This window comes from Cherax quadricarinatus, chromosome 29 (assembly GCF_038502225.1).
Source record: "Cherax quadricarinatus isolate ZL_2023a chromosome 29, ASM3850222v1, whole genome shotgun sequence".
Lineage (NCBI taxonomy): Eukaryota > Metazoa > Arthropoda > Malacostraca > Decapoda > Parastacidae > Cherax > Cherax quadricarinatus.
In genome coordinates this window covers 24,257,592-24,273,262 of record NC_091320.1, presented here as the reverse complement: position 1 = coordinate 24,273,262, position 15,671 = coordinate 24,257,592, and the positions used below count along the sequence as shown (strand labels likewise).

Here is a 15,671-nt window from a genome sequence, read left to right as displayed (position 1 = left end):
TGGGATGAATTGTAAAGGACCTGCCTAGTATGGGCCAGCAGGCCTCCTGCAGTGTTCCTCCTTTCTTATGTTCTTATGTAAAGATGAGCAAGGGTTTTAAGAAGGTTCAGCCGGTTGTGACAAGTTGCCTTCAGAGAGGTAATGTGAGGTTTTCAGGATAACCTACGGTCAAAGACAAGGCCTAGAAACCTGACTGTATCACGTTCAGGGATACGTGAGCCATAGAGGTACAAAGGATGATCGGAGATGACAGAGCATCTAGTGAAAGTAATTTGGTGAGTTTTGGTACTGGAAAATTTAAACCCATGTGTGGTGGCCCAATTGGAAACACGGTCCACCGTATACTGGAGAGAAACTGTAATAAGGTGACAGTCAGCGCCTGCACAAGCTATAGCGAAGTCATCAAATATTGATGACCAAATATTGGATGGAAGACTAGAGGCCAAATCATTTATAGCAAGGAGAAAAAGTGTTGTGCTCAGAACACATCCCTTGGGGACACCCTCAGCTTGGACAAAGTCCGGGGAGAGCATATTATCAACCTGAACACGGAAATGTCTGTCAGTTAAAAAGTTTTTAAGGAAGGATGGTAGATTGCCTCAGAGGCCTAAGGAGTGGGCTTGGGCCAAAATATTATACCTCTAAGTTGTATCATATGCCTTTTCAAGGTCAAAAAATATGGCAATAACTGAGTGGTTATTCGCAAAAGCATTACGAACATACGTATCTAAGCGTAGTAAGGGGTCTATGGTAGAACGGCCCTTACGAAAGTCATATTGACTATTGGAGAGACTGTTGTGTGTCTCTAAATACCACATTAAAAGTCGATTTACCAGACGTTCCATCACTTTGCAAACTGCACTGGTAAGAGCAGTGGGATGATAGTGAGAGGCATCATGTCCCATAGTACCCGGTTTGCGGAAAGGGAGAACAATGGCATTTTTCCAGTGCTAGGGGAGAACTCCTTGTGACCAAATAAGACTGAAGAGGTGTAAGAGGACTACAAGGGCTGATTGACGTAAATGTAACATCCGAATATGAATGTCGTCAGGCCCAGCTGCCGATGATCGGCAAGCTGAGAGTGTCACCTCCAGTTCCTGAAAAATACGGACCAGATGATTGCCAATTTCAATGGCAACGTCAAGAGGATTTGCCATATCAACACCAGCAACCTGCAAAACAGGAGCCGGGTCAGGAGAGCATTTACCACTTAGTTTCTGTACTTTTTTCCAGACTGCACTCATAGAGGAAGCCGAGGTGATAGTGGAAACATAATCTTGCCAGCAAGTGTGTTTAGCGTCACGGATGACACGGCGAGCAACCGCTCACTTCTGCTTAAAATCAAGAAGTCTCTCTGTCATTTTATTGTACCAGTACCTGCCCCATGCAGTGCGTTTCAAACGTACTGCCCGAGCACAAGCAGGAGACCACCATGGCACACACTTCTGAAAATGCCTGCCTGAGGTTTGGGGGATAGAATGAGAAGCTGCGGTTAAAACTGATGTCAAGAAGAGGTGTAAAAGCTCATCAATGGAGGATGAAGAAGGAACCTCACTAAAAGCAGTTAGTTGCGAGTAAAGGTCCCAATTTGCTCGATCAAATTGCCAGTGAGGGCTACAAAGAGGTGGTGAATATAAAGAAGTAAGAATGATTGGAAAGTGATTGCTGTCATGTAAGTCCGGTAGAACAGACCAGGCGAAGTCTAGTGCAGTGGAGGAAGAGCAGACCGAGAGATCGATGCAAGAGAGAGTATGAGTACGAGGATCAAAATGGGTGGGAGTACCCGTATTTAAAACATGGAGGGGATGAGAAGCGAGAAAAGCCTCCAACTGAATGCCACGTGAGTCACAATGAGAAGGGTAGGCATTAAAATCGCCAAGTAACAGAAGCGGTGGCAGTAAGGATGAAACAAGAAAGACAAAATCTGGGATAGATAATGCTCGAGAAGGAGAGACATACAAAGAACATATTGTAAAGCACTTATTCAAGTGGATACGGGCTGCAGTGTAATGCAGCGAGGTATGAACAAATAGTTGACGGTATGGAATATCATTGAGTAGAAGGGCACTTTCATTAAAGGTTCCATCTGAAAAAGGATCCAAAGAATACAATAAATTATAGCCTGAGATGGGTTGGAAAACAGCCGAGTGTAATTTTGGTTCTTGTAAGCAAACACCAACAGGGGAAAACCGGGTAAGCAACATCTGAAGCTCACCCTGATTACTCCTGAGACCGTGGATATTCCACTGTAAATAGGCCATGATTGGCAATGAGGAAAATACTAGGAATCCGCAGGTAAGGGCACCTACGGACAAGAGGGGTTAGAAAAGTCTATGTGTGGTGGCATTGGAAAACGTTCAAGCAGCGAAGGAACGGAGCATTGCAAAGAATGGAGTTGTGGAGATGGAGGAGAGGGAAGAGAAGGAATAGGAGGTGGATCAGTGTCCATTGAAGTTTTAATCTCTGCAATATATTCTGAAATAGCTTCAAGTGTTTCTGAATTCAAAGACGCTGTATGGGAGACAATATTGGAGATAGAAGGAGGAGGGTGAGTAAAAATTGGGACACTAAAGTAGGGGGAGGATGAAAGCGTGTTGGGAACTGGAGAAGTGTGGGAGGGGACAGAAGAGGCAGAAACCTGGGAGGAAGCAGAAGAGGGAGAAACTTGGGAGGAGACAGGGGAGGAAGGCACAGAACGAGGAGGAGGGTGAACCTCCACACTTGTAATAGAGCCAGTGAGAGGGAAAGAACCAGGTACAGAGACTGGAAAGGTAAAATGTGGAGGGGAAAGAAGGGAAGGAGGGGGCAAAGAAGATTTGAGCAAAGGGAATTTTTTGGACTGCTGGGAAGTAGAGGGGCGATTGGTAGGTGTCGTACGAGGTCTTGTCGATACCAGGGCTTGTGAGGGAGAACTCAAAGATGTCAGAACCGACTGAGATGTTGAAGTAGGGACGTCTGAGCCCAGGACAGCAAAAGAATGAGATACAGGAGTGACTATGGGAGGGGTAACCACAGAGGCTGCAGGAGATGGGACCCCAGAAGTGGGGGGATGTTTTGAAACACGAGAATAAGAAACAGGGTAGTCTCCCTTGACAATTAAGGCAAGAGGGAGGTCGACTGCAAGACGTATTAGAATGGTCATCGGCACCACAGACTGGGCATTCGGCTATAGATCTGCAATATTTCGCTGGGTGACCAAATTGCCAGCAATTTCTACACTGTTGCGGTGTAGGGATCACCTTTCAAACTTGTAACTGATGTCCTGCTACATAAACAAAGGACGGGAGTTCATGGCTGTCAAAAGTTAATCGAGCCACATTGCAAGGGTATCATCTCCGCCCGCGGGCAGGAAGGACATAAGTGTCTACCTTGAGGATTGGGAGATCTTGGAGTTCCAGCTGTTCAAGAATGTCATTGCCACATGTCTGAAAATTCTGTTGGACTATGGTATGGGGCAGAATGATAGTACTACTACAAGAATTGAGGGAATGATGTTTTTCCATAGTGACAGGAATAGCATCGATATGTGAAAAGAGAAAGATCATGAGCTTGGGTAGCATTCTGGACAGTGATGATGCATGCACCGCTCTTTAGAGCATGAAAGGAAATATCTACCAACATGGCGGAGGAGCGCCTTGCCAATACTGTGGTCTGAAAGATAGGCAATAGAGGAAGTCAGTCATAAAGTAAAGAATTTAGTCCATTGTGCATTCCAAAACTGAGCATGGAAAGGGAGTGCTTGACATGTTGATCTTTTTGAGAAGAACAAGGTGGTGGTGAAGTATCATCATCAGGCAACTGTTGTTGGCGTTTAGGAGTGGGACCGGGCTGGCGATTCGAAAATTGCCGCACCATAGAGGGAGAGGCCGGAAGCATAGTCAAAGGAGAGCGAAGGTCAGACAAATCGAAGGAGTCAGTCAAAACCCAGGTACCTGAAGTGGGTGAGAAAACAGCACCAGCAAGAGGTACAGAGGCATCAGGAGTGTCCGAAGAGTGGTCAAAAAACGAGGCAGGGTCAGAATGGGGCGCAGCATCAAGGGGCCCGGGGGTAGTAGGTTCATGGATTGGGTTCTCCATGGTTAGGTTACTTCTTTTCTTTTTATTAAGAAAAAAAAGAAAAAAGAAAAAAAAGAATAAAAAAGGGGAGCAGGGAGGAATAGTTCCTAGGAGGAATGAAAGGGCCAGAAATCTCCCTCTGCGCTCATGAGGACCTCAGCACCGCAAGTAGTGCAGATGCAGCATGGAACCCGTGCCATACCCTACCCTTCATGCCAATAAACCAGCAATCCGGGATAGCAACCTCACATCTGCCGAGCTACCTCGGTGGACAAGAGAGGGCAGCCGGATATCTGCCACAAAGCATACCTCCTTCGGCCACCACCCCCGGAATCCAAAAGGCAGCTTCCAAGATATTCCAGTCGCCTGAAAGACGCCCAAAGCCACCCACCGGGATACCAGAGAGGGATCGGGACATCCCCAGGCGATCCAGATTCCATGGCAAACTACGCCACCGCCAAGAACCTCAACAGAATGGGATGGGCCCCGGTACCCTTCCCTCTATCAAGGAACCAGCATGCCTGTGGGAAGAATCCTGCAGGCCAGAAAGAGAAAGGAAATAAGGGAGGGACGGGGAGGAGGAAGAGGAAAGTTAGTTTAATATCTTTATTATGCACCCCATACCCATCCTGTGGGCGGTAGTCAAAAGATTACAAAGGTACATAATGGGTCCAGGGACTGGACTCCAAAGTTATGATATCTGAACTAGTTACAAAGGTAATGAACTCCAGGTATATCTGGTCACAATCATGGCAAGTTACAAAGGTAATGAAACAGCCTCACTCCTATACATGGTTACAGTCATGAACAAATTACAAAGTAATGAGCCACTGATACGTCCACACCTGGTCACAATTGTAATGAGTTATAAATACAAATATTAAGTGGGTCATACACCCACACGAGCACGTGCGCACACACACACACACGAGGGCGCACGCACAGACATATGCACACTAGCGTACAAATATATGCATACACACAAGCGCGTGCGCGCACACACACACACACACACACACACACACACACACACATGGTAATGCATTATTTACAGCTAGCAAAGTCAGGGCATTTCTCCAGAAAAGGAAAGGGAAAAGGGAGGGTGGGAAGGATGGGATAGGGAAGGGGGAATTGGGGGGTAATTAAGTTCGGTCTGAGGAAGGAGACCAACAGGTCTAATTCCTCAGACCAAGAGCCTCTCCACCATGCCAAGGAACCCCCCCCCTTGAAAAGGCAGACAAAACAGAAAATGGGCATCATGCCAATCATGCCAAGATGGATCATTTACCTCTGCATATAGGCTCAACAGGGGAGGAATGAAAAAGCATCTAGACATAATCCTGGATGAATGGGACTAAGTCGAGAGAGGCTGTGTTACGATCTCGTATGCAATTCATCACTTTGATAATACTACCATGCTAGTAACTTGGTTATTAGCTAAAACGAAGCTGCTGGATTGTTGTACTGTTATCCTATTCATCCCTCATCATATGTTTGTGTTATTTGATTATTAAAGAAATGAATATGTATTCATGTCTGGTTATGAGCTCATTTATATGTAAAAGTACACAATTATCATTGTACAGTTGAAGGGTATGGCTGGTTAGCGACATCACAAATTGGTGCCAAATATTAAGTATATCACGTGATCCAACGTGACCTGTGGTTCACGAGGGATTGTCTAGGCACTCTTGACTACGCTGAGGGAGCTTCTATACTCTGGTAGAAGACATCGTGGCAGTGCCTACGCTATGAAGCTTTAAAGGCTTGTACGTAGCCCATGTGTGTGTTTAAGGAGCAAACTACTCATTCCTCTTCGACTGTCTACCGTGTATGCCTGAAACTCGAGAAAAAATATTCCAAGTGTATTATTATAATCAAAAAGAAGCGCTAAGCCACAAGGGCTATACAGCGTTCCAAGTGTATTACGTCTTTAAAAAGACTATCTTACGTGATACTATATCTGTATTAATGGAATTTGTATATAAATCTTTCTTATTTGCACATTTAATTATCATTCACTAAAGCAGATTGTCTAGTACATGAAAGTAATGTCTTGTATTACTTAACCCTTTGACTGTTTTCGACGTATAAATACGTCTTAAGAGCCAATGTTTCTGACGTATATATACTCAATAATTCTAGCGGCTTCAAATCAAGCGGGAGAAAGCTGGTAGGCCCACATGTGAGAGAATGGGTCTGTGTGGTCAGTGTGCACCACAAAAAAAATCCTGCAGCACACATTGCGTAATGAGAAAAAGAACCGATAGTTTTTTTGGAATAAAACGCCGACTTTGAGGTGTATTTTCGTATAGTATTTATCGTTGTATTCGTGTTTTCATGGTCTTAAGTGATAAAATGGAAAACATATTACAGAAATAGAGATGATTGTCATTACTTTGACGATGAAAACGACCTTGAAACTGAGCTCAAAGTAGCAGAAATGTTCGATTTTTACCAATGTTCAGGAGTAAATAAATCGCACCACACGTCCAATACACGTCAACTGGGGAGTAATATTCTTTCACTAATGCACTGATATTATTTATACCATTTTTGCAATAATGCAGTAGTCTGTATAACAGTAAATTTTGTATTTTTTTGTATGAATAAAAAATCAAAAAAGAAAGCAATAATAATATAAGAGGGGCCTAGAGATGTGACTAATGAACAGAGCATATGTTATTTTAGTGCCACAAATGTCTACCTTGTTTATTCTGGACCCTATTTTGAAATTGGCATCTTTTTTAGTTTGCGTGAAATTGGCCAAATTGCCAATTTCTGACCACCATATTGGGTAGTTCAAATTAGTAAATGGGAGGTTTCTTGTACTCAGCTGATAGATAAAATGGAGTTCTAAAGAAATAGCTATGAGTTTGGTCAACTGGAACAATGGAATTGGCTTAAAATAGGGCTCAAATTCGGCGAAATCGCCGATACGTATATGTCGCCGAGACCGCTAACTTCACGGGAGCATAATTCCACAAGTTTTCGACCAAATTTCGAACTTTTGGTGTCATTACCATCGGGAAAAGATTCTCTATCATTTCATAAGAAAAAATTTTTAAAAAATTGAGCGACATAGAATGAGTTTCAGAAAGGGGCCTGAAACAGTCAAAGGGTTAAATCTTAAAGGAACCCAAACAGTGCATCTTTATATTTATATATTTTATACCTATCTATAAGATGAGGTATTTATACTTGTTAAATTAAAATAATTTTTGATGAAGTTTTGATTTCCTGATGGTAATTATATACGTTATTGATAGAAAAATCAAGGAATGCTAACTTAAAGATTATTACAAGAAAGAAAACCTTTCCTTAGGAGAAATTCTCCTCTTCTATTGTTAAAGAACAAAGCACTCCTCAAGCTCGTAATAGGCTGCAAAGTAGATTTAGCCACCATAGTTTAGTTTTATCTCCACGGGGAAGCGGAACAGAATTCTTCCCCCATACCCTGTGCGTGTCTTAAGAGGCGACTAAAATGCCGGGAGCAAGGGGGTTAGTTTTTCTTTTTGGGTCTCTGCCTCAGTGGGATATGGCCAGTTTGTTGAAAGAATGAATTTAGTTTTGATAAGATTAGGATTTCCAAGGGGATTCAACTGTCTGGCAATTTGTTTCCAGGGAGGTAATACCAGGTTTCCAGAACAGCTGTCAATCAAACAGAAGTCCAAGAAATCTGACCATATCACATTGAGGGATATGGGAATCATACAGGTATAATGGAGTATGAGACAACATTAAGCCTAATAAAAGTAATATGGAGTGTTTTAGTTTTAGAAAATTTAAACCCACAGGTAGCTTGATATAAAAAAAAAATGGAGGGTTGGGGAAGCTCCAACTCTTAGGCAGAAAGCCTTCACCAGCAGCAAAGCACCTTTCTCAGTGTGGATGTTCAAAGATATTCCAGATCATTAAGAAGGTTGAGGACATTATGCTTTGCATCAGGTCAACATACATGGTTTTCCAAGCAAGGACAACTCAACTGGACGAGAATCTGCAGAGGCTAAAGACTGAAGAGTTCATGATAATGTTAGGATTACTACATAAAACTCATTAATATGGTGTCAAAGGATCATACACTGTATTTGTGTGTAATTGTATTTTATACAATCTCTTCAATTAACTTATGTATTGGGTAATAAAAGCAATCTGTTTCTTTATTTTTTTATTACACTGTATGACAAATACAGAACCCAATCCAGGATAATGTATAGCCAACAAATATGGTACAAAATTTAAATAAATCTAAACTAATTAAAAATCTTCAATGCCTCCAAGCTTAATTTTTTTTGTTTCTAAATCTCTAGAAATGCTTTTAATTTAAAAAACAATAAAAACTAATGAAATCTTTATTAAAAGGAACATTCCAACATTTAAAGTATGCTATTTGTTTGCCTATCCCACATGCTGGATACAATTTGATTTGATCCAATAATTTAGATTAAAATTTAGTAAACAGGATTATGGCAAGATTATATAAAGCCAAAAAATGCTAGGTCCTATCCAATTGTGCCCATGAACATAAGCAGTGTTAGTTGCAAGACAAAACATTACAATAGACTAAGTTATCTGGGTTTTCTGTACGTGTATGAAAGTTACGTGATTTGGTACACTTAGTATCTTAGACATCTCTTATAAAAGGCTATGAAATGCTTTATCAGAAGATTAAAAAGACTAGGAGTCATAAAATTATTTAACCTTCAGCCTCCAAGTTGTGCCAAATGCAAGAAAAACTTTCCAGTTAATTCTTATCTTACAAAATATAATTATACTTCTATTCACGAATACCAGTGCCATAATTTGCACCACCTGCCTTCACTAGTTCCTGGAGGAAGGCTTCATGATTCAGTTCATTAGCACTCTCCAATGTCAACTCCACTGCAAAGTTCTGTAGCAAAAGAAAAAAAAAAAAGAAGATTAATGCTAATTTAAAGCATTGTAATAAATACAGTACAGTACAACCACTATCAGAGGGTCAGGTTTCTGTGGTTTCAGTTATCCACAGTTTACCCTGGCCCAAAAATAACCCTTAATATTACTTAGTAATGACCCGAGTGCAAAAGTAGTGATGGTGACAGTTCAAAATCTCTGTGGTAGTGAAGTGCTTCCCAGTGAAAAAGTGCTAATTTGACTTAGTGTGGGGGCATTGTGTGCGCTCCAGAGGCGAGTTTTTATAACTTTTTTAAGTTGTGGCCATCATACCCAGGGTGACTAAACTGTCAAAACACTGGTTAGCCCAGAGTTATGTCAGGAAGAGAGAAGGGCATTGTTGAGATGCACCATGTGGGAGAACAGCTAAGGAGTGCGTAGACTTATGTTTTGAATATGCGAGTGCTGTAATTGTACATTCTGTACATATCTATTTAGAATACAGTTATATTTTTATAGTAGTTTAAATAACCTGTGAAGAGGGCTGGTGAAAGGATCGGAGACACTGAGGATGATCAGTCATGATATAAGTATTACCCTAGACATGAGGCCTTTATGTTAAAGCTACCCCACACTAGAACATGTGGCGAGAACCTTACTATCAAAGTAACAAGGGAAAACACATAATGTAACGTAACGCCTGTACCTGCCCCATGCAGCACATTTCAAACATACCGCCTGAACACAAGCAGGAGACTACCAAGGCATGCACTTCTGAGAATGCCTGCCCGAGGTTTGGGGTATAGAATGAAGCTGTAGTCAAAACTGAGGTCGAGAAAACGTGTAAAAGCTCATCAATGGAGGACGAAGAAGGAACCTCACTAAAAGCAGTTAGATGCGAGTAAAGGTCCCAATCTGCTCTGTCAAATTGCCAGTGTGGGCTATGAGGAGGTGGTGAATATGAAGGAGACTCAAGGATGATTGGAAAATGATTGTTGCCATGCAAAGTCTGGGGGGACAGACTAGGCGAAGTCTAGTACAATTGAAGAGCAGACCAAGAGATTGACGAAAGAGAACGAGTACACACGAGGATCAAAATGGATGGGAGTACCCGTATTTAAAACATTGAAGGGGTAGATCAGTGAGAAAAGCCTCCAACTGAATGTCACAGGAGTCACAGTGAGAATCCCCCCACCCGGAGGAAATGGTGGGCATTAAAATCACCAAGTAACAGCAGTGGTGGTAATAAGGAAGAAACCAGAAATACAACATCTGGGATAGATAATGCCTGAGAAAAGATATTTTTTTTTTTTTAACAAGGCGGCTGTCTCCCACCGAGGCAGGGTGACCCAAAAAAGAAAAAATCCCCAAAAAGAAAATACTTTCATCATCATTCAACACTTTCACCACACTCACACATTATCACTGTTCTTGCAGAGGTGCTCAGAATACAACAGTTTAGAAGCATATACATATAAAGATACACAACATATCCCTCCAAACTGCCAATATCCCAAACCCCTCCTTTAAAGTGCAGGCATCGTACTTCCCATTTCCAGGACTCAAGTCCGACTATATGAACATAACCGGTTTCCCTGAATCCCTTCACTAAATATTACCCTGCTCACACTCCAACAGATCGTCAGGTCCCAAGTATCATTTGTCTCCATTCACTCCTATCTAACGCGCTCGTGCACGCTTGCTGGAAGTCCAAGCCCCTCGCCCACAAAACCTCCTTTACCCCCTCTTTCCAACCCTTTCAAGGACGACCCCTACCCCTCCTTCCTTCCCCTATAGATTTATATGCTTTCCATGTCATTCTACTTTGATCCATTCTCTCTAAATGACCAAACCACCTCAACAACCCCTCTTCTGCCCTCTGACTAATGCTTTTATTAACTCCACACCTTTTCCTAATTTCCACACTCCGAATTTTCTGCATAATATTTACACCACACATTGCCCTTAGACAGGACATCTCCACTGCCTCCAACCATCTCCTCGCTGCTGCATTTACCACCCAAGCTTCACATCCATATAAGAGTGTTGGTACTACTATACTTTCATACATTCCCTTCTTTGCCTCCATAGATAACGTTTTTTGACTCCATATACACCTCAACGCACCACTCACCTTTTTTCCCCTCATCAATTCTATGATTAACCTCATCCTTCATAAATCCATCTGCCGACACGTCAACTCCCAAGGATCTGAAAACATTCCCTTCTTCCATACTACTCCTCCCCAATTTGATATCCAATTTTTCTTTATATAAATCATTTGATACCCTCATCACCTTACTTTTTTCTATGTTCACTTTCAACTTTCTACCTTTACACACATTCTCAAACTCATCCACTAACCTTTGCAATTTTTTTAGAATCTCCCATAAGCACAGTATCATCAGCAAAAAGTAACTGTCAATTCCCATTTTGAATTTGATTCCCCATAATTTAATCCCATTTACTTTTACATTTACATTTAATCCCCATTTACTTCTTTTACAACCCCATCTATAAATATATTAAACAACCATGGTGACATTACACATACCTGTCTAAGACCTACTTTTACAGGGAAGTAGTCTCCCTCTCTTGTACACACCCTAACCTGAGCCTCACTATCCTCAAAAGCTCTTTACAGCATTTAGTAACTTACCACCTATTCCATATACTTGCAACATCTGCCACATTGCTCCTCTATCCACTATCATATGCCTTTTCTAAATCCATAAATGCAATAAAAACTTCCCTACCTTTATCTAAATACTGTTCACATATATGCTTCAATGTAAACACTTGATCTACACATCCCCTACCCACTCTGAAGCCTCCCTGCTCATCCGCAATCCTACATTCTGTCTTACCTCTAATTCTTTCAATTATAATCCTACCGTATACTTTTCCTGATATACTCAGTAAACTTATTCCTCTATAATTTTTACAATCTCTTTTGTCCCCTTTCCCTTTATATAAAGGGACTATACATGCTCTCTGCCAATCCCTAGGTACCTTCCCCTCTTTCATACATTTATTAAACAAAAGTACCAATCACTCCAACACCATCCCCCCCTGCTTTTAACATTTCTGTCATGATCCCATCAGTTCCAGCTGCTTTACCCCCTTTCATTCTACGTAATGCCTCGCGTACCTCCACCTCACTTACATTCTGCTCTTCTTCACTCCTAAAAGATGGTATACCTCCCTGGCCAGTGCATGAAATTACCGCCTCCCTTTCTTCCTCAACATTTAAAAGTTCCTCAAAATATTCTCGCCATCTACCTAATACCTCCCTCTCCCCATCTACTAACTCCCCTACTCTGTTTTTAACTGACAAATCCATACTTTCTCTAGGCTTTCTTAACTTGTTTAACTCCCTCCAAAATTTTTTCTTATTTTCATTAAAATTTCTTGACAGTGCCTCTCCCACTCTATCATCTGCTCTCCTTTTGCACTTTCTCACCACTCTTCACCTTTCTTTTACTCTCCATATACTCTGCTCTTCTTATAACACTTCTGCTTTGTAAAAACCTCTCATAAGCTACCCTTTTCTCTTTTATCACACCCTTTACTTCATCATTCCACCAATCACTCCTCTTTCCTCCTGCCCCCACCCTCCTATAACCACAAACTTCTGCCCCACATTCTAATACTGCATTTTTAAAACTATTCCAACCCTCTTCAACCCCCCCCCCCCCCCCACTAATCTTTGCACTAGCCCACATTTCTGCCACATAATTTGGGTTCTTGTAAACAAACGGGTAAACTGGAAGAGCAAGACCTGAAGCTCACCCCAGTTACCTGAGGCTGTGGATATTCCACTGTAAATAAGCCATGATTTTTGAAGAGAAAGATACAAGAAATCTGAAGGTAGAGGTATCTACAGACTAGTAGGGTTGGAAAAGTCCACATGTAGAGGCATCAGAAAACTCTTGAGCAGCGAAGGATCGAGACACTACAGATGAAGATGAAGAGTGAAGAGGAACAGGAGGTGGATCAGTGTCCATCAATGGTTTAAGCTCTTCAATATATTCTGAGATAGCTTCAAGTGTTTTAGAGGACAAGGACGTATGTGGTACAATACTGGAGATGGAAGGAGGCGGCGAGTCAATATCGGGGTGACTATGGACTGTACTAAAGTAGGGGGAGGTCGAAAGGGTAGAGGGAACTGGAGAGGAAGTGACCTGGGAGAGGGCAGATGAAGAAACTTGGGAGGGGATAGGGAAAGAAGGTACTGTACGAGGAGGATGAACCTCCAAACTCTCTAACAGAGCCAGTTAAAGGTGAAGAACCAGGTACAGACTGAGAAGAAAAAATGTGCAGGTTGCAGAAGGGAAGGAGGGGCTAAATGAGATTTTAACAATGGGGATGTTTTGTGCTTCGGAGAAGGAAAGGGGGCAATGGGGAGTAGGTGTTGTATGAGGTCTTTTAGATAAACTTGTGAGTGAGAAGAGGAAGAGGCGAGAACAGAATGAGGTACCAAGGTAGGGGCCTCAGTCCAGGACAGCAAAAGAAGAGACAGGGGTGACTGTGGAAGGGGTGGCCACAGAGGCTGTGGCAATTGGGACCCCATAGGTGGGGGATATGCTTAGTAACTCGAGAATAAGAAATATGGGGAAGTCTCCCTTGGAGGCGTTGATGAGACTGCCATAGCATATGGGAGGCCTTCTGCCTCAGACAACAGATTTCTTGCTCATTTAAGTAAACTTGGCAATGGCGGGAGTAAGATGGGAGAGCCTCATGACAATTAAGGCAAGAGGGAGATAGACTACAAGACACATTGGTATTGTCATCAGCACCACAGACTGGGCATTCGACCACAGACCGCCGATATTTTACTGGATGACCAAAATGCCAGCAATTTCTACACTAGTTGTAAGGAGAGAAAGATCATGAACTTGGCTAGCATTCTGGAAAGTGATGATGCACCACTGTGGAATGCCTTCTGCTTGAGGAAAATCTGGAGAAATCTGCCATTGATACAAACATTCCTCTGCCATGAAGGCCATAAGAAAGTGGAGTTTGCCTTGTATACCAAAAAAAAAAAAAAAAAAAATATGGAACAGATTTAAGATATCACCATGCCATGTACAGGTAGGGAATGGATGACAAATATATAGGCTTACCCCTCCCAGGGGGTATAAAATTAACATTCAATACCCAGTTAATTACTCCAAGTAATGTATTAGTCTAAATATTGTTAGTAATGAACTATTTAAAAATTGTATTTCATGAGGGCTGCCATGCAGACAGAGTAACAATGCAATAATAACAAGTGAGATTTGTCCATTCTGGAATCAGCTATAGTAAAGGCAAAGCTATCAGACATTAAACTATTATACAAGGAAGTTATTCTTTCCAAGTACTTAATAAAAGCAAAAACTAAATTTAGTTAATGAAGGTGATCACAAAACTACAATTTATCTACATAATTTCCTGTCACCAGAAGGGTCTCCTACAAAATGGAAATCATAGCATAAAGCCTGGCCTAAGATTTTATTTTAAATTGTGATGTACTGCATTAAAAACTAATATACAATATACTTTTAGACATCTGATCCACAAGAGCTAGTTTTGAGAATTCTGAATTAGTCAACAAGCATAGCCTGAAGGCAACTGTTACAATGCAGGTTGATAAATCTCCAGTGTTAAACATTTTCAAGACTTTTCATATAATACAATTGTACCCCAAAGTGTATGGGGGCTCCTAATTTCTGGAATCAAGATCTAGCATTACACTAATGATTAACCCATGAAAAGATTATATTTCAGATTTTTTTTTTCTCTCCAAAGTTTAATTTTTGGGACAGTGCACAACTTCTTAAAAAATCTACAAGGCTCTACTCTGAGGTGTGCTTAATGGTTCCTTCTTGCCCAAATCTCTTGTGGTCATTCTTATGAATGTCAATATTAAGCAGATAGAAAAATTTTATGGTCTTCCTAAACCATAATCTACTCTGGAACAATTTATTAAGCATAGAAAAGAGTAAGGTGATGAGGGTATCAAATGATTTAGATAAAGAAAAATTGGATATCAAATTGGGGAGGAGGAGTATGGAAGAAGTGAATGTTTTCAGATACTTGGGAGCTGACGTGTCGGCGGATGGATTTATGAAGGATGAGGTTAATCATAGAATTGATGAGGGAAAAAAGGTGAGTGGTGCGTTGAGGTATATGTGGAGTCAAAAAACGTTATCTATGGAGGCAAAGAAGGGAATGTATGAAAGTATAGTAGTACCAACACTCTTATATGGATGTGAAGCTTGGGTGGTAAATGCAGCAGCGAGGAGACGGTTGGAGGCAGTGGAGATGTCCTGTCTAAGGGCAATGTGTGGTGTAAATATTATGCAGAAAATTCGGAGTGTGGAAATTAGGAGAAGGTGTGGAGTTAATAAAAGCATTAGTCAGAGGGCAGAAGAGGGGTTGTTGAGGTGGTTTGGTCATTTAGAGAGAATGGATCAAAGTAGAATGACATGGAAAGCATATAAATCTATAGGGGAAGGAAAGAGGGGTAGGGGTCGTCCTCGAAAGGGTTGGAAAGAGGGGGTAAAGGAGGTTTTGTGGGTGAGGGGTTTGGACTTCCAGCAAGCGTGCATGAGCGTGTTAGATAGGAGTGAATGGAGACGAATGATACTTGGGACCTGACGATCTGTTGGAGTGTGAGCAGGGTAATATTTAGTGAAGGGATTCAGGGAAACCGGTTATTTTCATATAGTCGGACTTGAGTCCTGGAAATGGGAAGT

The 15,671-nt window shown here is 41.6% G+C and overlaps 1 protein-coding gene across 1 annotated transcript in view; it reads right to left on the bottom strand.

Annotated features, from left to right (window-relative positions):
- Window positions 1-8,211: 8,211 nt before the first annotated feature.
- The window catches only part of LOC128690533 (coactosin-like protein), a 150,548-nt gene continuing 143,088 nt past the window's right edge, over window positions 8,212-15,671 (bottom strand). The window contains exon 5 of the mRNA XM_070089654.1: window positions 8,212-8,947. Coding sequence (XP_069945755.1) covers window positions 8,834-8,947 — 114 coding nt within the window. The 3' untranslated portion in view covers window positions 8,212-8,833. The remainder of the gene's footprint in view (window positions 8,948-15,671) is intronic.